This window comes from Melanostigma gelatinosum (genome assembly GCF_949748355.1).
Source record: "Melanostigma gelatinosum genome assembly, chromosome: 11".
Classification (NCBI taxonomy): domain Eukaryota; kingdom Metazoa; phylum Chordata; class Actinopteri; order Perciformes; family Zoarcidae; genus Melanostigma; species Melanostigma gelatinosum.
In genome coordinates this window covers 20,644,583-20,671,570 of record NC_136644.1, presented here as the reverse complement: position 1 = coordinate 20,671,570, position 26,988 = coordinate 20,644,583, and the positions used below count along the sequence as shown (strand labels likewise).

The following is a 26,988-nucleotide window of genomic DNA, read 5'->3' as shown; positions in this document are numbered from 1 at the left end:
CACGCTTCAAAAATCATAAAAGTGGTAGTTTTTATTTTTATTCCTGTTTTTATTGTATGTATTGTCAACATTGTGTGGATCAAGGAAGAAATGTACACATTGCAAAATAAAACTCATTCTATATTTGTGTTGTACATGCTACCAAACGGAAGACTTTTTAATATTCAATCATTACTTTTATTCATTTATTTATTTATTAAGTGCACCTTCTGTTTAGTTAAAGCTGTATTGATTTATTTTTTTCCACCTGGGCAGCGAAACAAGCTGAAAACACAATAATGTCATTACAATCTCACGAAGTTAACATGTTAGCAGACAGATGCCTATTAACACATGCAGCAGACACAGAGCAACATTAGCATTCATTTGGAGTCGTTTCTCTGGTTGCCTGACGCTTACAAAGATTGTAAAACTCCCCATAGAAAAAGGGGAAACTGCAAAGTTGAGCCATCATAGTGACACCTTTCACATTACACAGAGTCAATTCAATCCATTGTCAACATTAAACTATTTATTAGTGCAGCTGTAGTTGAGTACACATCAGAGCTAACTATGAGCTGACAGATGGCAGGAAAGTCTGTTTACAATGTGCTCACGCCCACAAGTTAAAGACCATATAAACAGATAGTACACCATAATAATAATACACCACTGTCCTCACTGTCTCTTCGTGAAAATATCCAAGTGACACAGCTGTTTAACAGATTGTACTGAGGGTTTAATTAATAAAGCATGATCATATACACTGAGAAGAAAGAAACTGATCAGTTGCTCAAATGTGTGCTTGTTTCAGTTTTGTCCGTTTCATTTCCTTTGTGTAAGTTGAGGAATAATTACAGTTACTGGACACAAGCAGCATTTCTCAGACACTTTATTATACGGGTATCATACATTTAAGTAATGCATTACTTTAGACGATGATGATTAATGCATAAATGAACGCTGGCTCTATAATTAATTCCTCTCAATTAACAAATTAATGGTAATTCAGTTACTTTATACATTGATTGATTTACGACCAAATTAGCTGGAATCCAGTTACATAAAAAATAATTTCAGACCCATGCATTTCCTCAGCCTCCCTGAAAGCGCATCACATATTCTCACTGAAATATTAAGCTTTTTCTTTTTATATCAAACTGGTTGCAAACTTTTACATGTTGCCGTATGACCCAATGGTATTAATTATTAATATTTATAGATATTTCTTTGAGAATAAGTATTGTTCTGCTTTCAGAGAGGCTGAGAAAATACATGGTTCTGAAATGAATTTTTATGTAACTGAAATCCAGCTGGTCACATATCAATTACTGTAAGAAACTGTGAATTACCATTCCTTAATTACTTAGTGAATGGAGAGAAATTCATAACACAGCCTACAATAATTCATGCATTCATCACCAGTCATGCAGTAAAGCATATGATTTGCACCACTAGTATGAGTATCTTAAGATATCTGGAGCTGAACTTTAACTAAATAATATATGACTGACACCAATGGGAACTCATAGCTTCAAGTTCACAACCAATGACTCATAGAGATAATAATGCGTTATTCATTTATAGACAACAACACAGGATGTAGTGAATGAAGAACGTTATCTTAGTTATCTTATATGGATCTGATTGTTTCTGCTTTGAATGATGTTCATTCTGTTGACTTTGGCATGTGTGGAATCTGCATGTCAATGAATCACCAAGTAAACCGGACTGATAAGTGCAGATCAATTCCAACAAAGACTTAACAGACAGAGAGAGAGAGAGAGAAAGAGAGAGAGAGAGAGAGAGAGAGAGAGAGAGAGAGAGAGAGAGAGAGAGAGAGAGAGAGAGAGAGAGAGAGAGAGAGAGAGAGAGAGACAAAGAGATGAAAGTACACCAGAATGCTCCATCCCCAACCTGGAGGTACACCTCCACAAATTACGAGCTAGGCACGCTGGTGTGCACAGGAAACTGAGGTAAAAGGTCAAAATTTGATTCTTCTTGTTCCTTTTATTGCACATGGGAGAGGAGAAGTGAAACTGAACTGATTTTGTTCTGTTGTCCACAAGTGAATTTTTGGTTTTCCTCATCTTGTGAGGATCACAACCACCACACATGAGCTGCTTTCACCAGGCGTTCAAAAGCGTTCTGTGATAGGAATGAATGATGACAGCCATCAAGTGTCTACCCGATCGAGTAGATTTAAGAGTAAAGATCTTGATCGTACAGCAACAAATCTGAAAGCAGCTTTGTATCCAGGGTTCAACTGAATATTCTGTGAGCTGCTGAGTATCCAAATATATCAGTGTCCTCTCAACATTCCATGTCATGAGAGAAAACAAAAAATAGATCGATTGGAGTTCTTGCCTCTCTTGTCTTCTTACACAGACATTTTCTACAGACCGTTGCCTCATGCATGTCCACATTTTTTTTGTTTGGAAACACTGACATCCTGTTTTGAAAGTAAAAACCCATTGCGTAAAGTCTAGAGGAAAAACAAAAGATCAGCCTATTTAGTTCAATATATTTATTCGAACGCAATGAATATTATCTAAAAAGAGAAAAAAATGACCACCAAAAACATACAATTGTCTTACCTGTAAACCATGTTGGTAGGTGCAAGTGCCTTATACGAGAACAAATGTAATGCACTATTATCTTTATCTTGGATGGTAAAAACATACCTGCCCCTGTGTGACTCCCCCGTCAATGCTGTGGGACCCTAACATCAGCTCCATCACCAAGAAGGCTCAGCAGAGGATGTACTTCCTGAGGCAGCTGAAGAAGTTCAACCTGCCAAAGACAATGATGGTGCACTTCTACACGGCCATCATTGAGTCCATCCTGCTGAGAGGGTGATTGGCTGCAGTCTGCCGTCCCGCCACGATTTGTGTGCTTCCAGGACCCTGAAGCGAGCAAGGAAGATTGTAGCAGACCCCTCTCACCCTGGACATAAACTGTTCAACCTCACGCCACAAGAACAGTTTCTTCCCGTCTGCAGTTGGGTTCATCAACAAAGCCCAGGACCCCCACTGACTCGGACTCTTACATCCTCAGGACACGTTACACTCCCTTGCACATCCTTTCTATGTTTCTATATTTAAATACACATGCTACTTTTACATATACTTGTTTTAAAGTACTGTTATCTGTTTGTTTGTGTCACATATTTTATTGTAAATGTTAATATGTTTCTATTTTTAAATTATGTCTTGATTATTGCACTGTGTTCATTGTTATTGTTATGCACCATTCACCAAGTAAAATTCCTTGTATGTGTAACGTACTTGGCAATAAACGGTTCTGATTCTGAACATAAATACCTTGTGTTACCAGTGATGGAGGAAGTTATCAGATCTTTTACTTCACTAAAAGTATCGATTTGAGTTCTTGCCTCTCTTGTCTTCTTACGCAGACATTTTCTACAGACCGTTGCCTCATGCATGTCCACATTTTTTTTGTTTGGAAACACTGACATCCTGTTTTGAAAGTAAAAACCCATTGCGTAAAGTCTAGAGGAAAAACAAAAGATCAGCCTATTTAGTTCAATATATTTATTCGAACGCAATGAATATTATCTAAAAAGAGAAAAAAATGACCACCAAAACATACAATTGTCTTACCTGTAAAAATAAATCTCCTTCCATGTTGGTAGGCGCAAGTGCCTTATACGAGAACAAATGTAATGCACTATTATCTTTATCTTGGATGGTAAAAACATACCTGCCCCTGTGTGACTCCCCCGTCAATGCTGTGGGAACATCAGCTCCATCACCAAGAAGGCTCAGCAGAGGATGTACTTCCTGAGGCAGCTGAAGAAGTTCAACCTGCCAAAGACAATGATGGTGCACTTCTACACGGCCATCATTGAGTCCATCCTGCTGAGAGGGTGATTGGCTGCAATCTGCCGTCCCGCCACGATTTGTGTGCTTCCAGGACCCTGAAGCGAGCAAGGAAGATTGTAGCAGACCCCTCTCACCCTGGACATAAACTGTTCAACCTCACGCCACAAGAACAGTTTCTTCCCGTCTGCAGTTGGGTTCATCAACAAAGCCCAGGACCCCCACTGACTCTGACTCTTACATCCTCAGGACACGTTACACTCCCTTGCACATCCTTTCTATGTTTCTATATTTAAATACACATGCTACTTTTACATATACTTGTTTTAAAGTACTGTTATCTGTTTGTTTGTTTGTGTCACATATTGTATTGTAAATGTTAATATGTTTCTATTTTTAAATTATGTCTTGATTATTGCACTGTGTTCATTGTTATTGTTATGCACCATTCACCAAGTAAAATTCCTTGTATGTGTAACGTACTTGGCAATAAACGGTTCTGATTCTGAACATAAATACATTGTGTTACCAGTGATGGAGGAAGTTATCAGATCTTTTACTTCACTAAAAGTAACAATACCAAAGTGTAAAAACCTTGTGTTACAAGTACTCTATTGGCAGAATAAAATGGAAATACTCAAGTAAAATGGAAACACTCAAGTACCTCAATATGGCACTAAAGTACAGTACTTGAGAAAATGTACTTGTTAGAATGTATTTACACAGTTCATTATCAGTTGTTTTAGTTAGAATGTGGACATTCATGCAGCCACAGGGTTCACGATATTACATGACATTATCATAGAATATGGCCTGAATGATTAACATGTGATCTGTGCACTCCACACCACGACAGTTATTAATAAAATAGATGATAAACAATATTTAAATTGAACTCATTGGCCAGTACCATTGTTGATTGAGAGTGATTAGGGTTGTACATCTTTGCTTCTAGAAAGAGCTGGTTTGACCAGAGTGATCTCACATTTAGCAGTGTGATCTAACTTCTTTTTTTTTAATGAAGAAGGAAATATCTCATCTGGGATGTAACTACATAAATAGATATGTAGCAACAAAAACCTAGCATTTCAAATCCCTTTGATATTTCTCAGAATGCCTTTTAAATATGGAACATCACCAGTTATTTGATCGAGGACACCCCCCTGTCTGCCGGTAAGTGGTATGACCGGCAGCATAAAATATGGGCACGCGCTGTAACTTCACTGACGACTACAAACCGGCAAAGGAAGCACACACAACACGCGGAGTCACGTCGAAACAGTTTAAAAATGGAGTGGACCCCAATGGAGATCAACCCCGAGGTGGGAGGGGAATAACTTCGGTTTGTTAACTTTTTAACACCGTAACGTTTTCAAACCGCAAACTCACCTGTGCCCTCGCTCTTGTTTATGTCGTTTCAGATGCTGAACAAGGTGAGAAACTGTTAAGCTAACTAAGCAATGGCGACGTGTTGGTAACGTTAACTGCTTGATTCTACTGTCAGGTAAGTTTTAGAGTAGCTAGCTAGATATGAGGGGCAGTTAAACTGGTATAAAAAAAAGACCTGCGGCAGCATCATCCCCAGCCTAGTGACTAGGCTAAAGGGTGTGGCCCTGCTGGACCAACACAACGCAGCATCCTTCAACACCCCAAGGAGTGGAGGCATCATTTATATGTCAAGACCTCAGCTGTTTCCATGTGCATTTAGGTCCTCTTATTTTTGTGTTATTGTCCTGTCTTGTGTGTTTTCAGATAATGAGCAAGCTAGGCGTGGGTGAAAGCTGGTGCTTTGTTGACGTGCTGGGTCTGGAGGGGGAGCAACTATCTGCCGTCCCTAAACCATGCTGTGCCTTGATGCTGCTCTTCCCACTGACACAACAGGTAAAATAATGGGTTTACTGGAAGTGGAGACCACTTCCTGAAAATGGAATGGTGGGGTGAGCAACTGATGCAGGCTGTCTCGGGTGGGGTTAGATTGAGGTGCAGGGAGGGCATGGATACAGAGGGAGTAAGAGCTCTATTGTTATGTGACCGGTAGAATAGCGGGAGGCTGTGATGGAAGCAAGGATAACAATATAAGGTCCAGTTATCTTGTTAAACTTACACTATCATTCTCATATGTGCTTGTATTTTGAGCCTGGAATCCAGACCACATCCCCAGAGTCAACAGCCCAAATAAAGCAACAACTAACAATGAATTTAACCTAAAATATATCCGATGATTGTGAAAAATGTCCATCACAGATCCCAAGAGGTCACGATGATTTCTTCTAATGCCTCATTAAATTTACCATAATATTTTTGCTTTATTAATGCCATGAGTTATAAGTTGTCAACATTTCTATATTTTGGTTGATTGCCGTTTCCAATATTGACCGTATCCACACAAACATTTAAAGTGACATAACTGACTGCGCACTGTGTTTATGTGGGCAGTTGCTCATGACGACGCTCAATCTGACAACCATGACCGTGCTCTTATCCGTGTGTGTTGCAGCATGAGTCCTTTAGGGAGCAGCAGGCAGACAAGGTTGCCGACGGCTCTGAGGTTTATTTCCTGAAGCAGACTGCAGCCAATTCCTGTGGCACTATCGCCCTGCTGCATGCTGTAGCCAACAACAAAAGCAAAATGACATTTGGTGAGTGCGGATCAAACGAGCACTGGCACCATAGTAGTTGGTCTGTATGAATGACACAGCAGTTTCTATTCACAGTGCCGAGATATCTTGCTGTCATTATTTCAAATTACAACCCATAAATTACTTTTAATGCACATTGTTTTCTGTGGCTGAAAAATTAGACTATAACAAGTGCTTCATACAACTTTCACTGATGATTGGCAATGCAGTTAGTTAGTCTGGCAGGTTGTGATTTAGGATATTTTAATGTGAATGAATTGCATATTATATTTCTGATTACCGGTACCTTAATGTTTGGGTCTTGTCAGATAGTGGCTCTGCCCTGAAGAATTTTCTAGATGAGACTGCAAACATGTCTGCTGATGACCGTGCCAAACATCTGGAGAAGAACCAGGTAAGAAGCTGTTTTCTGTTATGGATATTGATTGTTAAAGAAAGGAGATGCAGCTGTTTCATGAAGTGGGAAAACAAATCAGCAGAGGCTAAAATATCTTTTCTGGTATCGGTGAGATTTAATTGTCTATGAGCTAATGATCTGAGGCCGTATATAGTTACTGTCTTATATAGACTTATAAGTGATAGATGACAGTGATAAATTAACTTCAAATGTAATGCCTTTGCATTTAACAACTGATATAAACACCTAATTTCTGCACGTTCTGTTATGCATAACCTACATGTTTTGTTTTACCCACTTGGGGGCGCCACACACCACTAAATCTATGTCACTCTACAGGACCCTTAGTAGCTGATTACAGAATTCACTATTAAGAATATGTCGTCACACCTGATTTTGTTTTAGCAGTATTCAACTGACATGTTCTGACATTTTCTTCTGTAGGCAATCTGGGAGGTTCACAATGAGGTTGCAGTGCAGGGCCAGTGTAGGGTAAGATGCTTAACCACAATATCAACTGCTAATGGATTACATCATATTCCCCTTTCTGATACTAGATGGAAGTCTGTCAACCCACATTTGATTCAATCATACGAGTATAAATCTGGAGTTTCAATGATTAATTACCAGACAAAGAAAGTTCAGTTTCACCTTTCTGTTTGTCTATATGCTTTTTCTCCTGATTGCCCATGTGTGAGCTCTCGCTCTCTTTAGTTAGCGAGTCGGTTAAAAACTAGCATCGTTTACTTGATTTCTGTTCCTTGTGGCAATGCCAGTTCACCAAAGCTGGGCAGCCTCCGACCGGCATCCAACCCTGGTCGAGAGAAGGTTCATGAAAGAGTCAGTTGATGCGCGTTCACTCATTCAAATAGATCCTGATGTGGGTTTGACCTGCATCCCTGTTGTGAAAGGGGAAACGGAGAGATGAGAGACTTTGTAATTGTGTGTGAACCAGTTACCTTTCAGTTTGTCTTTTCTGAAGCCTTTTTGTATTGCAGTATTTACTCTGAATATTAATTCTTCCCGCCTGAACTTCCGCAGCCCGAAGCCGATAAAGTGAACTTCCACTTTATCGCCTTTGTCAATGCAAATGGCCAACTTTACGAATTTGGTAAGCACGTCGACTCATTGTGTACAGTCCTGTATGTGTTTCCATGTTGTGGATTCTTATCTTATAATCTTATTTGTTCCTAAGATGGGAGAATGAATGGACCAGTGAAGCACGGAGCTACCAAAGAGGAGTCATTCATAACGGTAAAACTATAGTTATTCTTTCACAGCTGGTGTCCATTCTGTAAATGTTGAAATAGGATTGTTAGCCAAGTTTATTTCGGTCTGTGATGAGTCATGGTGGTATGAACTGGAAAAGGGAGTGGCCGTTCCCAAGTGTCTTGACTCGATCAATAAACTTTGCAAATGCACACTCTCAAATCTCAAATAGGGATCATAAAGGATATTTAGAACTTAAGCAATATTATGTTTCACCTTATACTTGAACCACCACTGTAAGACGTGAACATCAGCTCTCTTTGTTAGATATTAGATTCATAACTTAAGCTCTCTAGGAAGATGACTGATAAAACGAAATGCGTTTCGTCCCAGTTTGTGAGTGGGCAATGTTTGCCAAAACCAAATGATCATGTAATTGTTTTGACCAAATGGTGATCTAAATGTTACAATATTTTGTGGACTACTTAAGGCGCTACAGTGTGTGTGTGTGTGTATATACAAGCTATATGAATACAGCCACATTTGAACAGCCTCATATTACAGTATTGATATTTTAATGCTATAGTATACACCCACTAGGGAGTATACAACATTTAGCCGAGTAACCTCAGATGTCAGAAATGTAGTAAAGTTAAAAAGTGCAGTATTTCTAGTTTTACATACAGTGGATCAAACATAAGTTAATGTAACTAACTAAAAGTTTTACACAGTCAATTTACTTTCTTCTTTCTCCTTTTCATACATGCCCAGGATGCAGCCAAAGTGTGCCGTGGATTCATGGAGAGGGAGCAAGGCGAGGTCCGTTTCTCCGCGGTGGCTCTTTGTCACAGTTAGATATTCGGTAGGAAACCAAAATGTCCTGAAGCATTGTCATGGCAAACACAATGAGCAGACGCCCAGAAACGACCTGTGAACCCACACATCTGCAGACACTATGCACTATAAAGCGCACATTGTTGACACATACTGTTCTTTCATCTCATGAACAAAGCACACATGAACGCAAACTCACCATCAAACCCTTTTGTTCTGCTGACACAAACTGATATAAGCGTGTCTGTTTTATGTGATATCGTTCAGCAATTTTTTTTTTTATGATTGATTTTCACTTCATCTACAAATAGTCAAAATACACTTAGTGTGCCAGTTAAACACAGCAAATACAAAATGTCCAAACACGTTACGGACTGTTTAAAATACAGTGCTGCTCTATGTTGAGTTGTTGCAGGGTGATGGTACTGTATGTTTAGGATGTGCACTAATTGTTTACCTTTATGCACCTTTCAAATACTATGTTGCTGTAGTTCTGTTGGTGAAGCAGCTGTGGGAATTCAATAAAGCAACCATTGGACTTACATGCGTCTTTCTGGCTCTTGACTCGTCTATAGCCCTCACATGACTTCTTCCCCCCCCCCCCCCAAACACCAGCCTGCTTTTTAGCCGACTGCCCATTCATTCATTCTTCTGTCACATGAGGTGATGAAGTGGTTGATGTCCTGTGGCTCTCACAGTTTGGGGCTCGTCCTGTAAAGGGATGAAACGGGAGGTGTGGGACCACAGAGTTGTCGATAGATTGTGTGGTCAGTCCACTCATCCCTGTGGATATCGACGCAATACCTTTTTTATCTGTGTTGCATAACAGCAGGTACAGTGTATTGACTTAAATGACAGGATTCTGTTTAGATAAAGACAAAAGCGATTGTGAAAAGGCATACATGTATACCAAAATCCTGTGCATGCATTTATTATCAACGCCACTGATTACTGACTGCCAAACCATTCTTTGGTCAGTCTCTGAAATACAGTTAGTAAGAGTTTAGGCATACTTCTTTGTTATAGTAACTTAAAGACAGGGCTGTAGCTATATTTGAGGTCAGTAAGGCCATTTTGGTGGGTTTTAGCATCCTGTTGGAGTTAACATTATGCTCTGAGGAACGTGCACTTTGTAGATCTATAGACTCTATATTTTCAATGTATCCACTTAAAGGTCAACCAATTATTATTTTGCCACAAGAAAGAGTAAATAGATATCTTGTTGCCTTAAGTACCCGCCAGCTACAGAGCACACACAGCTGCCATCTATAGAGGGCAGGTTCTTTACATTTTGCCCAGGTTTACTATGTTAGTTTGTAGTAATTTGATTAAACACACTTATTTGTAGGAATATGTACCACAATATCAACTGAAATAATAAAGGTATTGACACCAAATTAATGTTATTTAATTTACTAAATTAACAACGTCCCTATAGGGTCTGAAGGCCCCAGGGTACATTTTTGTCTTTGGTAATCCAGCAGCCCTGGGACTAATTAATTGAACAATTAACTAAGCAAATAAAATGTGGGAACATTAAATAATTCTGACTCTTTTGGTGCATGTGCATCTTTGTGGACTTACTTTCATGGACTCAAACAGACCTCACAGCTCCCCCATCCTTCTCTCTCTTCTATTGCTTTCTATCTCTCTCGACCTCCCCCGCATAGATTCCTGCCTGCGCGTTCACGTCTAAACAAAATGCGCGGCGGCAGCCTCGCGTAGTCAGGCTGCCTACAAGAATCATTATTTTTAGCGCGTGGCTCGTGTTGCAGTGACGGGGTCGCGAGAAGCTTTCCCCCCCCCCGACACTCAGTTTGAGCAGGACTCGCGGGGGGAGCACGAGAGAGCTACGCAACGCACTGCATGGTGTGTGGAGTTGCGGGGCGGTCGACGGTAGAAAGCGAGGAGGAGGATAACAACGGACTTTACGGAGCGGGCGGGGAGAACCACAAACTCATCTTATCCACACACACACGCACGCACACACACTCTGGTCCTCGGTAAACGGCCTGTCCGGAGATGGCTACCCCCTCTGCAGGTCGAGATGACCCGGATGCTTCGCCGATGGACGAGCCGGGGCCGAACCATCCCGAACCAGCGTGTCTGGAGGCACAGAAATGGATAGAGGTAAGTGAAGGAGTGACCGCTCAGGGAGGCTCGGAGAGAGTGAGAGAGAGAGAGAGGGGGGGGGGGGGGGGCTGCTGCACCGCAGCGGGGACAGAAACGCACCACACTGGGGGATAAAAATACCCACAGCACCGGTGCGTCGTCACCTGTTTGTAGGGACGACGCAGTGTCCGCTTACCGTGTGGGACAACGGCTCTGGGGCACGTGGACGACCATATGTGCCAAAAGTTTTAACACATGTGTCTCTTGGTTTTATTGAAAACACACACATGAGCACGGTGGGGACTTTAAACACCGACCAAAACATACATGTAATCATCTCAAAGTAGCCATTCCCGTTAGATTAGGATCAATGTTTTTATTTTGACTTGCTATAAAGGTGTGACGCCCCCTTCTTCGTGCGCGAGTGGATTCCGGTTGCCATGGTATTAACGCATGAGATGCTGTAACCAGTAGGCCCCTACCGACCGTTGATCGCATCGGATGAGATTATCGTTTGCGGTTTGCTGCATCGCTTCCACCATCATCTGCTCGGATAAAAACGCCTCTATATAAGCCTGAGTGGTGAATCACCATTCTTTTTGCCCGTGGAGCTGCGTTATGACCTATTTTTCGCATGTCCCCGAGCTATACCTGCCAACAACAATCTCAGATTTGGGAAACAAACCAAAGGCTTGGTTGTACAACACGATTATACTTTAATGTGAAAGTTTTGGCTTTAACTTCACACCTTGGCTGTGTTTTCACATGACTCCCACAAGCCGGTCTACTACACGCTTGTGGTAGATGGAGAAGAAGAAGCTGGATAGTTTATAGATCTGTTATTTGACAAATGTGAAAGTCATTGCCAGACTGTAACAACCCAGTCCTGACATACAATTATAATAAAACGCAGAGATATAATGCTTATTTGCATTGTTATAGAAGTAGTAAGATGACAGACAGGCTAAGACATGCAAAACGGAACAAATAAACATATGTTAATTGCTCTAAATCAGAATAAACAATCATCCAAACAGTATTAAAGATGCTATACTGTTTATAACGGTGGTTATCAACCGGGGTAAGGACACAAGGGGTTGACAAATACATTATTAGACTTATTAAGAGGATATAAAAGCAAAGCTTGATAGTTTTACCTATTTAGGCCTCTAAAAAAATATTTGATCACAAGGAATTAAACAGGTTTGGGCTGAACTGGTCCCAACCAGTGGGAGAGGGGTGGCAACTAAAGATTGTTTTCTTTTATTTATCGGTCTGTCAAAGTTGAACAGTTTGCCATCTTTCCTCCATGATTACTTTTAGAATTCCAGAGGCCACAGAAGTCGATCATTCGTTTCCCATCCACCCACTTTAGATCTGTCAAGTGTCCCAAATACAGTGCACGGAAATCTAAATGATCAGCATTTATGAACAAAGGCTTTTCTGTCTGTGCGGAGTATTGGCCTATATTTGCTTTAGAGATATTATGCACAGATACTCTTCCACCAAACTTGCACAGTTGCCCCTTCAATGAATGATGTCTCTTACTTATCATACTTGTGCCCTCAATCACAAGAAAGGATGGCGTATATATTCCAGTTAGATGGATTAAGTTATCAGCTTGGCTTTTAGTAATTCTCACACGTCTCCAAAAAATAGAGCCCCTTTAACCTTTAAAGTGCCGTGTTGTATTCAGCATACTATTTCACTAATTGATGGTTAGAACTGGACATTGTTTGAACATTTTATACTGGCACCAATACGGTGCTTGAGTTTGGTGTCAGCTATAAACACGTTATCACAAATTTCACTCCAAACACCAGATAAATAACATTACAACCATCTTTTTTGTTTTTACAGAATGCAGTTTTTCCTCCCCGTTGATACAAACATTTACAAGAAACAAATATAGCCAGAGGTAAAAACAAAAGCCAGCTCGACTCTTAATTTAATGTTCTGTTTCTCTGAAACACAACGTACTCAAATCTACTTTTGCACCTGTGGCTAACTCAAACTTATCATTCAGTACAGTTGTCTTTGGTACATCCAAGCATTCAAACACAATGATTGTTTTTTGAGAACTACAAAAATGGCTTCAACTTACAATTATTGACACGTTTTGATACTGAACGCAATGGACACATTGTGGTCTGTACTTAAAAACATACTTCGTAACATCAGCAGCGTAGTCTCGGGTTAATGCTGGCCTCTTAAGTCTTAATCTCTCCTGCGTTGTCTTTGCTCGTTGTCCCACTTGTTTTGTCGTCTTCCTGTCTCCTAATTCTCCAGTTATTTTCAGTCCGTCCAGGCTGACTCTATTTTGAGTGTTGTATTTATGTGCTCTCACAGGTGGGGATGATTCAGGGTATACCATACTGCACTACGCTCCATGCAGCATTTTCAGCCTGTGTTGCCATGTCTGTAAGAGTATGCAAAGCGTATGCACACACACACATGTCAATCAGCGATGCATGATACTGCTCACACACTCCTCAGGCACGCCCCGGTTGGGTGACACTGGTCACTATGGGAACATAACATGGGCAGGCTCTCAGGTGTCACTGTTTCCAGGGGGGGGCAGTAAAGCAGTAGGCTATATATCACCCCGTGACCCCAGCAGAAAATACAACTGGCACAGACGAGACCTTTTCTATCTGTTTAAAAAACGAGACAAGGCGGGATTAGACCGTCTCAAAGCTGATGCGCACCATCGACTGTGCTTCACACCTGTTGGATGTGACGTTGAGCAGTTTAAAGTTGCACAGGCTTAGAGAAACACAAAGTTAACTTTAGGGACAGCAATTAACCTCTGCTGCCACCGGCATACAGTACATAGCAAGAGTTAGGCGTCTGTCACGCAGGGAATAAATGGAAGAATGTGTGTGTCTGTGTGTGTGTGCTTGTGTGCGTGTGTGTGCCAGATGTCACAGCTGTCTGGCCGAGGCAGATTAACTGCAATGGTCTCAGACAGCCAGCTGTGTCTGAGAGCAGGGATTCATGGGATTTTCCACGCATCGAATACTGTATGAAAGAATGTGAGATAATTATGACACAGACTTGCTGTTGACGGAGACGTCTTTCATGCCTCAATGTTGTTGTTTTTGGTGAAGCCAGAATAGTCGCAGATTGGCCACAGACATCTCAACGTGTTTTGTAAAGCATCAGCATGCTGCATCATGCTACATGATGGATTGGCTCCGATTAGCATCGTGCAGAATTTTCAAGCAGCATTCGTTTGTGTTGTTTCAACTTTGACTGAGTACTAAACTGTACCCTATTTAGGATGCAATGCACCCTGAAGTGCACACAAACAGAGTCAAATCATTTCCTTAATGTTGTACTTTATACTTCAATTTACTTCAGTTGCACAAAATAAAAAAGGTAAAATACAGATTTAATAACAAACAACTAACAGCAACTAAGTATGTTGAATAAGTATGACTACAGTTCTATGTACAGTGCAGAGTGAAATACAAAGGCATATTAAAAACATCAGTTTAAAATATCATTTTTTGCCACATTATACATATATATATATTTAATTGACTTAAAAGTACTACATGCAGTGATTTTGCTATGATAACTCCTAATCGTCACCATAAATTAACTTGTATGCTTTTACCACTAATTTGTTTTACTATTATAAAGATATGTAGTACAGTATGTGTGCTTGGATTACACGGAGGTGTTTTTGTTCCTCATATTGAACAAATATCAATTTTCAGCAGTTGAAGAGATGTTTTCTAGTGTTGAGTCACTGGTTCGTTACTCTGATCCAGATTAAACTCATCCTCCATCTGGATTATGACTTTAAATCGCTCTTTCTCTTTCATGTTTTTTTCCTCTTTAGTGTCTTCTCCTCTTCTCTGCATGTCACGTTAGTCCATTAGTGCCTACAGCACGGGATCGCGTTGTAGAAAGGCTAATGCTTCTGCAGCACCGCAAATAAAAACAGTCTGTGGATCACACTGGAGCTCTAACCGTCAACATCTCCATCAACTGGCTTTACTGGAAGTAAAGTACATTCAGCCCTAGTTCTGCCTCCCGTGCATCAACACCACAGAACCAAAGCATCTGCTTTAGGTTATTAAACAAGACTTTGTTTCTTTTCCAAGAGTCCTCAAACCATTTGTACTGTCTGCTTCACAGATGAAAGGATCTTCCATTTGTTTCCCAAATTGCAACTTTTATTTCTGAATCCAAACACAGACGATATATGACCTCGCTAAATTTGTACGATGTAAACCAAAAGTTGTGTTGACAGACATGTTTGTCTGTGACTGCTTTCTGTTATTTTATATTTTCAGACAAAAATAAACATCTATATTTTTCTGAGGTTCTTGTGTATTACAAAACCAGAAAATAAATTGTTATTTCTGGCCTCTGTCTCGGGAAATCAACTTCAGAAACATGTGAAAGGTCTTTTTTATCCAAAGTGTTATATACATCTTAAGAACAGCAACTATTATCAAACACTCTATTTATCATCTATTTATATATGCTCATCTCTGTGACTCCAATGGTTATGGTAACACATGAGAGCCACAAACCTAGGGTCAACTCAGGAGACCTAACTGTCCCATGATGAACATAATCAACAAACTGTCAGCAGCATGGCCCCATGTTATTATTACCAACATCCTGTCTCATGGCTTTAATGCGTTACAGCAACACATTAGACCTAACTTGATGTACTGCACATTTCTCTCCTCTCCTACTTTCTGTTTTTCTAGCCTCTCATTCTTTCCATGTTTTTAAAGTTGTTAAAACTGTAAAAATTAAGTAAATGGTACTTTCGCCTACTTCGGCTTCTCCTCTACCCCCCCACACACACAGTCCCAGCTCAGGGTTTAAATGGTAGCTGCTGCTGCCATTCACCCACACGGAGCAGAGCAATCCACCATGGGGACAGAGAGGAAGCGAGGGAGGCTCGAATTACCGTTGCTGGCGTTGAAATACCCCCAAGGCCTTTGGCTGTGTTTTTGTGGCAGGCGTGGATGCTCACTTAACACACATACAAGCTGTGTGTCTCTTTCTTACAGTAACACACACAATCGTTTGTCCTCTGCTTACATTTTCTAGACCTTTTCATCCAAAACATCAGTCGCTGTGTCTAATAACTGTGTTTCAGTTTCAGCATTTTACACATAACCAATCATTAACCACCCCACCCCCACCCACTGTCTGTGTCCTGCATCCCACACTCTCACACACACCACCTACATGAAACACAAACACATTTGTCCTGCTGTCACTCGGTGCAGTACTCTCTTTTATCCGTCAATTATGCATGACCATGCTGTAAATGTTTCAAAGACCTGGAGTCAAACCTGAATAAACATGACATATGCCAGCAGCTGTGTGTGTGCATGTGTGTGTGTGTGTGTGTGTGTGTGTGTGTGTGTGTGTGTGTGTGTGTGTGTGTGTGTGTGTGTGTGTGTGTGTGTGTGTGTGTGTGTGTGTGTGTGTGAGTGAGATAACAGAATGGGAAAATAAAAAGATGACAATGGGAAACATCTGGTCATCACCTACATAACGATAAAACAATAGGCTATTTTCTTAGCTGCAGATGCACTTTGTGTGTGTGTGTGTGTTCTTATCATGCACGTGGTACACGTGCATCAGAACTGTACATGGATAATGGAAATGAATCATGCATATCACTAGAAATAAAGACGAGACAAAGACTGATAAAGCAAAGAAGCAAAAGGACTCCAGTATTTTGCCGTCAAAGTAACCTCAGATTATTATTTTTGTCAGTTGCAGACACATTCTGTCATATTGGCTCAGAGTAAATGTAGGTTATTTGAATGTATAAGAGCATACTGCAGCCTGCAGTTAACAGTTTTGGTGCAAACTATAATCCATGCTAATCTGGATTAGAAGTCCAAAGAGTGAAATCTCTCTTTTCTTTCATTCACCTTTGGCTGCTGGTTACACAACCGATCTAGAAATCAGTGCGTGTGTGTGTGTGTGGGTTGGTGTTGTGTTAGTGTGTCAATGTTAGCTTCCTCCTCCTCTCCTGCCTCTACTACAGGATAGGCTGCAAACTGGAGTCGAGGTTGGAGGATTGAGGTTATCGTGCGATCGGGCTACGACTGTGTGCATCCAAATCAGGGAGACTGGAATGAGGGCACAGAGCAGTGTGTCAGTGGCTTGGCGTCACTCTAATTTGGTTTCTACTGAAGCAAAAAATGTTGGGGGATGGGTGAACCGGGCAGCAGCAGGTTCCTCTGTCAGGGACACAGTGGGGCACATTTCAACAGACTTCAATCACTTTTATACTTGATATGTATCTGTTAATTATAGCGATCGCATTAGGGCTGCAAATAATACCTATTTTCACTGTTGATTAATATGTTGATTATTTTTTAATTACTTTACGCCTCCTTTAAACTCACAAATGTCAGGAAGCAGGGACCCCATAAGAAGTACCAGAAGCCCAAAATACATCTTCAAAACGCCAAAATATTTTATTTACAATGTTACAAAACAGAGAGGAATAGCAAATCTTCACATTTGAGAAGCTGGAACCAAAGAATATCTTGCATTTATGTGGGAGAAATGACTGAAATGATAAATGAATTGTCAATAATTATAATTTATTAACAGATCAAATACTTTATTTAGTAATATCGATATCTGCACAAAACGAATCTTTTTATTTTCTGTCATTGTCAAGAAGAAAATGCATTTTCTGCTTCCACCCATCTCAATGTGAGAATTTGATACTTTATATCGTTGTAAATCGAATATCTTTAGATTTTGGACAAAACAAGCAAATTGAAGACATCACCCTGGGTTCTAGAAACGTGACGGGAACATTTTTTTCCCCCAATTTATTGATTAATCAGAAAATAACCAACAGATGAATCTGTTATTCAAACATAACATTCACATCTGTCTCTTCCTGTCCTCCAGGCTGTTACGGGCAAGAGCTTTGGCGACAAGGACTTCCGCAGCGGATTGGAGAACGGCATCCTGTTATGCGAGTAAGCCCCTGACATCACCCCCACTCGGTTTTTGATGTCTGAAGTCGCAACAACATACATAACCTCCTCTAAAACTCAATAAATCTCTGCTTCTCCCCTCCTCCACTCAGGCTGCTGAGTGCAATCAAACCAGGGCTGGTCAAGAAGATCAACAGACTGCCTACCCCCATCGCTGGACTGGTAAGAAGACACTCTCCAGTGTGACATTAGTCCTTGTAAACCAGCCGCTTCATCAAAGTGATAAACTCTGACTGTCTGTGGTCCCCTGCTGTCTGTCTTGTAGGACAACCTGTCAGTCTTCCTGCGGGGCTGTGAGGAGTTGGGCCTGAAGAGCTCCCAGCTGTTTGACCCCGGGGACTTGCAAGACACTTCCATACGAGCTAACCTCAAGTAAATAGGCTCCTGTGGCTTCTTTGTCCTGTTTATGTACATTTGAATGTTGTTCTCACGACAGTAACACACCTCTCTCTCATCAGGGACTCTGACTGCAACCGCAAAATAAAAAATGTGAGTAATTATTGCCCTTTCATTTAATTTGCTTGCTTCATCTTCGATGCCAGTATGTTAGCATTTATGAATATACATGAAACCCTTGAATCTGTGTCTCTCAGGTGCTGAACACTGTGTTCTGGCTTGGGAAGGCTGCCAGCGGCTGCGCATCCTACAGCGGCCCTACTCTCAACCTCAAGGAGTTTGAAGGGCTTCTTGCTCACATGAAGGTGGTGAGTGAACACAGTGAAGAGGACGGGGGAGGAGAGGGACACACAGAAAGACAGATAGCAGCGTGGAGGAGGTGCAGGGGGTGCATTTGTTAGTTTCCTGTTTTTGTTGGGGGGGGGGCAGGAGAGACACAGGACACAAACACATTTTTGTTTGTGTTACACCACAGCTACTCCTATTTCAGGGAGAGACCAAAAAGAGAAACAGGATATAAGAGTTGGCTCTGCACATTTTATCTATTTGATCAATTGGAAGTCTATTAAAATAACAAGACCACCTGGCTTCTTCCTTTGGCTCCTTTCCAATCAATATCTCAAACCATGTTTTTTCTCTAAAGTGAGCTTCTCTATGCATCTTCCCTACTTTTTCCCGATATTCTCCTAATGCCTGATGTGTGTTTTTGTGTGTGTTTTACAGGAGAGTGAGGAAGGAGGCGACAGTTCACAGAAGCGCAGCGTTAGGGACAGCGGATACGACTGCTGGGACTCGGAGAGGAGTGATTCTCTGTCTCCACCACGACACACTCGCGACAACTCCCTAGACAGGTGAGAGACATCTGTCAAGACGCCCACAGGCACACACACCAGGGCTATTTCAGATTGCTGATGAGAGGTTAAATACAGCTGTTGACTTGAAACTCAATTCCAAACCATTGATAGAAAACCCTCATGTGATTTTACAATGTTGAACAGTAATATGTTTTTAAAAATAAATCTGTTTCCTTTTGTTTCTGACAGTCTGGACTCCTTTGGCTCTCGCTCACAGCACAGCCCTTCTCCTGATGTGGTGAATCGAGGCAACGGCGATGGTTAGTTCTGATAAATGTCTCTTAAGGAGGAAAAGTTAAAAATAAAAGAGAGCCAGGCTAGCTGTTTCTCCGTGCCTCATGCTAAGCTAAGCTAGCCCCGGGATTTGCGTACAAACATGAGAGTGGATATTTATCTTCTCGTCTGACTCTCTGAAAGTATGCAGATAAGCCTATTTCCTAAAAACGTTGAACTAGTCCTTTAAAGCAGCAAAACATAACCCACTCACTCATCCATAAATAGCCTGACTGCTGTTCTCTAACATGTTGGGGTTTTAACCTTGGTATGTTATGGCCAGCAGCTGAACGTTTCAGACACTGTGTGTGTGTGTGTGTGTGTAAGTGTGTGTGTGTGTGTGTGTGTGTGTGTGTGTGTGTGTGTGTGTGTGAGTGCCCCAGATGCAGCAGCTGTTGGTCTGAGTAGCAATCACTACAGATTTGGACCTGGGAAACACAGGCTGAGGTCAACATCCTGCCTGTCGTATGTCAGTCTGTGTGTGTGTGTGTGTGTTTGAGGGCGAGTGTCACAGGCATCCTGTTTGTGTCTTTTATGCTGACAGTATAATATTTGTGCAGCAGGGTGACAAGAAAAACGCTATTCCAGAGCCAGGAATAGACTTCTTCCCCACATTCCCAGGAGGCCACAGAGGAAGTGTACTGCCTTACCTTAACTAATATGTATTACCCAACAAGAAAGAAAGACACGGGATTCTGTCTCTCTGTGTGTTTGCAGAATACTTCATAGATGTGTTGCGTCTACCTTTAAATAATTATTCTGGTTTACTATAACTTGAGTTATATAGTTTTGGTTATATTAACACTGTACTCACCGAAAGCAGTTGCTGAGATTTGGGGACAAATCAGACCGCTTGTAACAAGCCAACAGTTTAGCCAAACATCTAAACTACTTTATTTTTTAGGTAAAATGTGAGAACACTCAAAATGTTGATAATAATCCATCAATCTCTTTCAAATAAATTGAACTAACCTTGGAGTTTGTTTAATATCTGTCTGAGTGCTCTTGTGTTCTTGCCTATCAGACTTTTCGGGAGTTAACTTGTTATTATTACAGACACGATTGTGGGATGGGAAAACGTTAAGAGACACATAACTGCAATGTCAGTCTTTTCAAAGTTAATATGGTGGTAGAAAGGCAGACCCATGGACAAACAGAGCTGATTTTGCCGTGTGGTGTCACTGTAAATGCCTAAAAAGCTTTAAAGTGTCGAGACATTTAAGATGAATATCCCGTTTAATTTAAAAGTGTTTTTGTTCTTACTGACATGGAGCAAATTGGTAAAGCGTTGGAGATATTATGAACAAAATGGAGCTAATATGTCTTGAATATCGTTCGGCATTTACAGACGTTATTATGCAAGGCCCAATTAAAATAATTCCTGACTTTCTAACCTTCCCTCTCTTCACTTCTCTATTATGCTCCATTGCTCTCTGCCCAGGGCGAGGCAGCGACTCGGAGGCCGATGCTTCCAGCAGGAGGCCAGATGTGCGAAAGGATGACATGTTGGCCAGACGGACTGCCAGCAGTGAATCGAGAATCTCCGTTCCCTTTAACCAGTTTCTTCCCAACCGAACCAACGCCAGCTCCTACGTCCCGACTCCACGACGAAAACCACATACGGAGGAAGGAGAGCAGCGCAGGTAATGGACCAACAAATCAGTGCTTTAAATAACTCCGATGCAAATTATGCATTTTATACCCATGTTACTTAGTGCTGCAATGGAAAAAATCCACAAATTGAGCTGAAGGAAAAGGTAAATCACACACGACACACAAACTTCCTCATCCCTAATCTTTCCCTGCCATTACACACCGTTCCCCAGTCAGCCTCAAGCCCCTTCAGAGCAGTTCAAGAGAACCCGGCTTCACCACAAAACTCCCAAGACTGTCACTTGGGCACCTGAGAATAATGGGGAAAAACTAACACACGAAGAGGAGGCGGTGACTCAGGAAGTGTTGGAGCAGAAGAAGGTGGAGAAGGCAGGAGTCAAAGTTCTGCCTGTTGCCGTTCGCTTCAGCAGGTCAGAGAGGAGGGGCATGAGAGACGCCGCCGCTGCTGTGGTTTGACAGTTTTGGTCGTGTTCACTAACGGATCACGACGATGGTAATTTTTGTTTGTGGGTTTTCTTTACCTGGTGCTCCATTCACACGAGTGCTGAGGTTTGACTTTTGGTTTGTGTAGCTATCTGGCAGAAGCAATCTGGCTTATTAATGAGTGCGTTTGCAGGTCTGACTAACTGCTCGCTACTGTGCTGTGTTTAACGTACGGCTGAGGTTCGTTTAAATCCTTTCAGTCATTAATATTTCAACAGAGGTTTCGATGGCCATGAATTACTTCCAAGTTGGTGTGGTATTTTCTTGATGTAACGGGACCTTGCCATATTACAATATTGGTGGACGCATGTCAGATCCGAACTCCGCGTGTTGCGACGTTGCTACAATCGATGGATCTTTGATAATCTCTGACATTACCTTGCCACCCCATCTCGTCTCTAACCCCAGCCCTCCGACACTGGAGGAACAGGAAGTGAGGTCACCATCCCCAAACATCATCCTTCGCTGCGAAAATGACTTTTTGAGCTCTCAGAAATCTGCGTGGGACTCCTCCTCTGAGGTGGAAGAGGAGGCAGAGGGGCGGAAAGTTCCGGATGTTCGTAGAGACGACCTGGCATCCAGACGAGCCCATCGCAGCCCCGTTGCTCCCAAGGTGCATCAGTTTGTCCCTCCACCTGTTTGTAGCAGGAAAGACCGAGAGCGCTGGGAAGGCATTCGACGAGCCTCGCAGCAAACACTGCAGGAGATCAGGTTAGCCAGTGGTTGTTTGCGTGTGTCGCCGTTTTTCTTCCATGTTCTCTCAAACTTACTGCTAAATATTCTCTCCCATTCGCCTACTTTCATTGTTCTCTTTGGGTGTTGTGGTCACTTGTGGTTTGACGTGTGCTTGCTTCACCTTGATGTGACGTGTGTGCCGTGTGATGCCACTGTACTGGCGCTGTGAATGGACAGTGAGAAAGAAGCAGTCCGTGACATCATTACACGCAGAGACAACTCTTTCTTAAACTCCGCCCCTCGCCATGAGGAAGAGGAGGATTGGGAGGAAGAGGGGAAGGTTAAGGCGACGCCTAATAAGATGAAGGATGACTTGGCTCGTAGGAGGGCTCAGAGTAAGCCCCTCCCTCAAAGGGACCGACCAGTGAGCTCGGTTTCTGCCTCCATGAGCCAGGCAGATATGCAGAAGTGGGAAAGACTCAAGATGACTGAACCCAGGTGCCCAACACACTCTCTGTTTCAGCACACAGCGCACTGAAATGCAGCTATATGTGACAGTGTGTGGTTTCAAAATGACTTGACAGAATGTGCAGTGTGTGTGCTTCTACTCTGAGTTCCAGTCTTAAGGAGATCATTGCAGGCAGAAGAGAATCTTTATGAAGTAACGACCCAAATGGCGTTCACTAGATATTTCTTAAGCCTTAACAAACAGTGGTTGAATATATGGGGAATTCTGTACCTTATTTGGAATGTCATTTGGGTTGAATCCTCTCTAAACCGCTACAATTTACAAGTGTCATCACGCTATCTGTGTCACCTGTTTTAAAATCAAATATCAGCGCACCCACAGTGGCTTATTTAGTAACATAACGTTGTTTGTACGGACAAAAAAGACACAAGATATTATGTGTTGATTAGCGAATCAGAGGTGCTGGTAGGCAGAGTCAAGCTAGCTGTTTCCTTATTTACAGTCTTTGTGCTAAGCTAAGCTAACTGGCTTCAGACATGACATCGGTCCTCTCATCTAACTCTCGGAGAGAGAGAGAAGATAATTGCACTCCCCAAAATGTTAACCAATTACTTTAAGTCATTTATTAAGCAAAAAGGCCCAATAATCTTAAATAAGGAGAGTTCTACTACTTCTACTTCTACTGCTACTTCTTCATGTTTTCTATCATTATTAGAAAAGATTTGGGTTCTAGACTGTTGTTCAGTGAGAACAATAGAAGATGTCATTTCCCACTGTTCTTTTTACACTTTGTACAAAATTATGGATTCAATCAGTAATCCAAAAAATGATCTACGGGTTATTAATTATTAATCCATAATGTGAATAAACGTCCATTAGTCGTGCAGACTTCAAAGTATATCAAGTTTACTTTAGAGAGATTTAAGGTCAAGCCACTTCAGTAGAATATTTATTTATTCATTTCATCAGTTTCAGCGCTGTTTGTCTCTGGTATCCTTTTGTAAGCACCTATATGTCCCCTTAGGTTTAGCTCTTCCTTTCTCTTTTGCTCCCCATGTTCTCATCTGCTTGTTTATTCTCCTCACTATTGTGCACTTCAGGCCTCTTCAGTCTTCTATGACAGGCATTGAAACAGAGCAGGGAATTGGCGTGTGTGTGTGCGTGTGCGTGTGTGTGCGTGTGTGTGTGTGTGTGTGTGACCAAAAGAGAGGCAATTGTTGGCTGCGAGCACTGCTTCGGCTTTGTTTTTCTCTCTGCGCTGATGTCATTAGATAGGATAAAGAGTTTTTTGTATTCCCAGAGGAGCTGCAGTTACCATGAAAATGTGGCTAGCTAGAGTAGATAAAAAGCTCGGTGTGTGTTGTGAATGTACGTATGCGTGAAAGGGATTTAACCACACAACCCCATGCATTGTCCTCTTTTGTCCATCCACACTTCCTGTCTGATTCATCATTTCCACCTCATCCTTCCTTTGTCTTCACAGTCTGATCCTCTGTCTCTGGTCGCTCATGATTTACCACCCTCTTTATTTCCCACTGCTCTTTTGCGGGCTGTTGTTGTGTGTTTCTGTGTGCGTGTGTGTGTGTGTGTGTGTGTGTGTGTCTTCATTTGTGAGATTGTATCTACAGTGAGGCTAGCCCGGCCCCTGTGTGTCAAGCTTGTCTGGAGAAAAATTATGGGAGTCCTTTCAGCGGATCCGCAAAGGCAGGACGAGGTCACTGCAAAGTTGTGACCTTTGGGGCCGTGACTGAGATCGAGCAGCCAATAGACACAGTCACGTCAAGTGAAGGGGAGGAGATGGAGTTGCTAAGACGACTCCTTTCCAAGGCAACTGTAGCCATGCCTACCATTGGCCTGGGCTCCCAGCTTTCAGAGCGGGAACGCAGGTATGGACGAGAGCAAGTACGAGACAACTTAGCTGCAATGGCTTGACTCCAAAGTCTATTGCATTAGTGTGGATTGTATTGAGGAATAAAAAGCTCCCTTTCTGTTCCACAACTAATGAAATAGGTTAATTTAATTGCGTGTCATTGCCGTTTTGTGACGTTTTCAGGCCTATTTGAATGAGTAAATATGTTAGTTTGGATGCACCTCTTTGCATTGTGTTGATTTGCTTGTAGTTTTGATAGGAAACAAAGGCACACACACACACACACACATGCATGCACATGCTGCAGTGACAAGTAGAGCTAGATATACATATTAGGTATGGAGGTTATCGTGTGACTATGATGGTCAAAAAGCTTAAAATGTTATCACAGGTCTTTTTTATTTATTTATTGTTTTGCATGTTTTTTTCTTTTTTCTAACCTTTATTTATTTGTCCTTCTTTACGATCTGTATTCTGTACACTTGGCCTTCTTTTCTGCATGTTCACGCCTGGATTTTAAGACGATAGTATCCATCACTGTTGCTGCAATTTGAGCTTCATGTGGTGCTCTCACAGCCAGGTAGATGGAGCAGACCTCCATCAAAACACACCTCCTTCAGCTGACTTCCCATTCCGCACAGCTGACACCCGCTCTACTCTCGCTGAGCTGGACGCACGCCTGGATCAATATGAATGGAGCAGAGAGGAGGAGGAAGATGATGAGGAAGAGGACAAGAGTCCGGATCCTCAGAAAGATGACATGATGGCGAGGAGGACAGGAGTTTTCCATAAGCAAAGCACCGCTAAAGCGACTTACAACCATTTCCTGCCTCTGCCCAGCACCAAGCGCTGCACGCAAGGGGAGGTCACCACTGACGCTGCTCCGAGGAACAAACGGGACGTGCAGGCGGACAGGAGCAAGAAACTGAACGTCAGGTGGGCTGAGATTTGTGTGTTTTAACAGTTTGAGAAGGCACTAACACGCTTGGAGTGGCTTGCATCCTCAAAGAGATTCTCCAGCTTGATGTTTAGTCATTTCAACTACAGGAGTTTCTCTCATAGAGTCGAGCAACAGACGCCCAGAGTTCCCATGGAAGCGTCTCAACTTCACCCCGACACGACTGTCATCCGAGCAACGTCTCACGCCGAATTTGAATATGAAGATGATGAGGATGAATATGATGAAAATGAGCCTGCGCCTGACCTGGAGAAGGACGATATGATGGCTCGGAGGACCGGGTCGTTCCAAAAACCGAGAGCGGCCAGAACAAACCAGCCCATCAACCGGTTCCTGCCGGTCCCTGGATCAGTTAAATACAACATCGCCCCAGTGTCTGCAATGAAGCCGCTACGCAACAGACCTAAACTCACAGAGAAGATGGCGAGTGAAAGGTATTTCACTGTGTTTGATTGATGAGGAGATTGTGGTGTCGGCCAACTGCTGCAACTGACAAAGCATATTTTACTGGCAAAGATGAAGGTTTGATTACGTGTACAAGTGAAATGGCCTGCGGTACTAACACTATTAAGTCTCTGTAGGTGAGTTATAGTTGATCCTGACTGTGTTGTTGTTTTGATTCCATGCCAGCATGTTTGAGCGCCTGCAGCTGGACGCTTGATGTGGTTTAGTTTATATTATTTGTATATGAAAGAGCTGGTTGACTTTGATTTGTTGTTGTGGTCGGATACTTTGACTTCTGGATCTCATATGGCTTGGCAAAGTTTGTGCTTGGTTTGGACTTATCTGGCCTTCGGGTTTTTGTTGCTGTTGAAGTTTAGCCTTGGCTTTGTTTGGCATGACTTTGGTTGTTTTGGTTCTAGTTCAGTAGGGAGTGATCAGCTGTTATCTTTGTATTTAAAGTGTAAATCACTGCTGAATCACATAGAGACACTCGTATAAGTCATACCAAATGACAAAAGCAAAAAACTTCAGAGGAAAATATTAGGAAAGCACAAACCTGTAAAATAGCAAACACATATTTTTGCCATACCTGTAGTGGTGTCTAGCCAGACAGATAGTTTTTCATTAAGATCATTTTCCGGGTTTTGATATATTCACCTTTCAACGTTTGCTAGACACCAAGACACAAGTTAATAGTGCTGACACAATTGATTTATCAATCATAAGATAATTGATAATAATTGGTTGGTAGGGGAACTCCAGAAGTGTAACATTGATCTCACATACAGAATGGGGACTTACACGTCTTCATGATCTTCTTTATCTTCATTGAAATGTAGTTCTAGTGACAACACATCACAGTAAGATCTATGGATTATCTAAACTGACAGTTTCTGTAGAGAGATGTTGCTTTAGAATTTTATACATTAC

General features: G+C 41.9%; 2 protein-coding genes across 2 annotated transcripts in view; both read left to right on the top strand.

Moving 5' to 3' along the window:
• Positions 1-5,110: 5,110 nt before the first annotated feature.
• Positions 5,111-9,438, top strand: uchl1 (ubiquitin carboxyl-terminal esterase L1 (ubiquitin thiolesterase); the record flags this gene model as incomplete). Its single annotated transcript, XM_079279271.1, has 9 exons — positions 5,111-5,143; positions 5,243-5,254; positions 5,574-5,702; positions 6,319-6,460; positions 6,769-6,854; positions 7,302-7,349; positions 7,899-7,968; positions 8,053-8,111; positions 8,838-9,438. 9 exons carry the CDS (start codon positions 5,111-5,113, stop codon positions 8,919-8,921), a joined length of 663 nt encoding a protein of 220 aa, XP_079135397.1. The 3' UTR covers positions 8,922-9,438.
• A 1,342-nt stretch (positions 9,439-10,780) lies between these two features.
• The window catches only part of LOC306785044 (uncharacterized protein), a 25,987-nt gene continuing 9,779 nt past the window's right edge, over positions 10,781-26,988 (top strand). Inside the window, exons 1-15 of the mRNA XM_079279270.1 lie at positions 10,781-11,030; positions 17,934-18,004; positions 18,115-18,184; positions 18,288-18,394; positions 18,481-18,511; positions 18,616-18,726; positions 19,142-19,269; positions 19,462-19,532; positions 20,987-21,188; positions 21,372-21,569; positions 22,051-22,353; positions 22,555-22,815; positions 24,415-24,672; positions 25,233-25,592; positions 25,719-26,048. Of these exons, the coding sequence (XP_079135396.1) occupies positions 10,923-11,030; positions 17,934-18,004; positions 18,115-18,184; positions 18,288-18,394; positions 18,481-18,511; positions 18,616-18,726; positions 19,142-19,269; positions 19,462-19,532; positions 20,987-21,188; positions 21,372-21,569; positions 22,051-22,353; positions 22,555-22,815; positions 24,415-24,672; positions 25,233-25,592; positions 25,719-26,048 (2,609 nt within the window). The 5' untranslated portion in view covers positions 10,781-10,922. The remainder of the gene's footprint in view (positions 11,031-17,933; positions 18,005-18,114; positions 18,185-18,287; positions 18,395-18,480; positions 18,512-18,615; positions 18,727-19,141; positions 19,270-19,461; positions 19,533-20,986; positions 21,189-21,371; positions 21,570-22,050; positions 22,354-22,554; positions 22,816-24,414; positions 24,673-25,232; positions 25,593-25,718; positions 26,049-26,988) is intronic.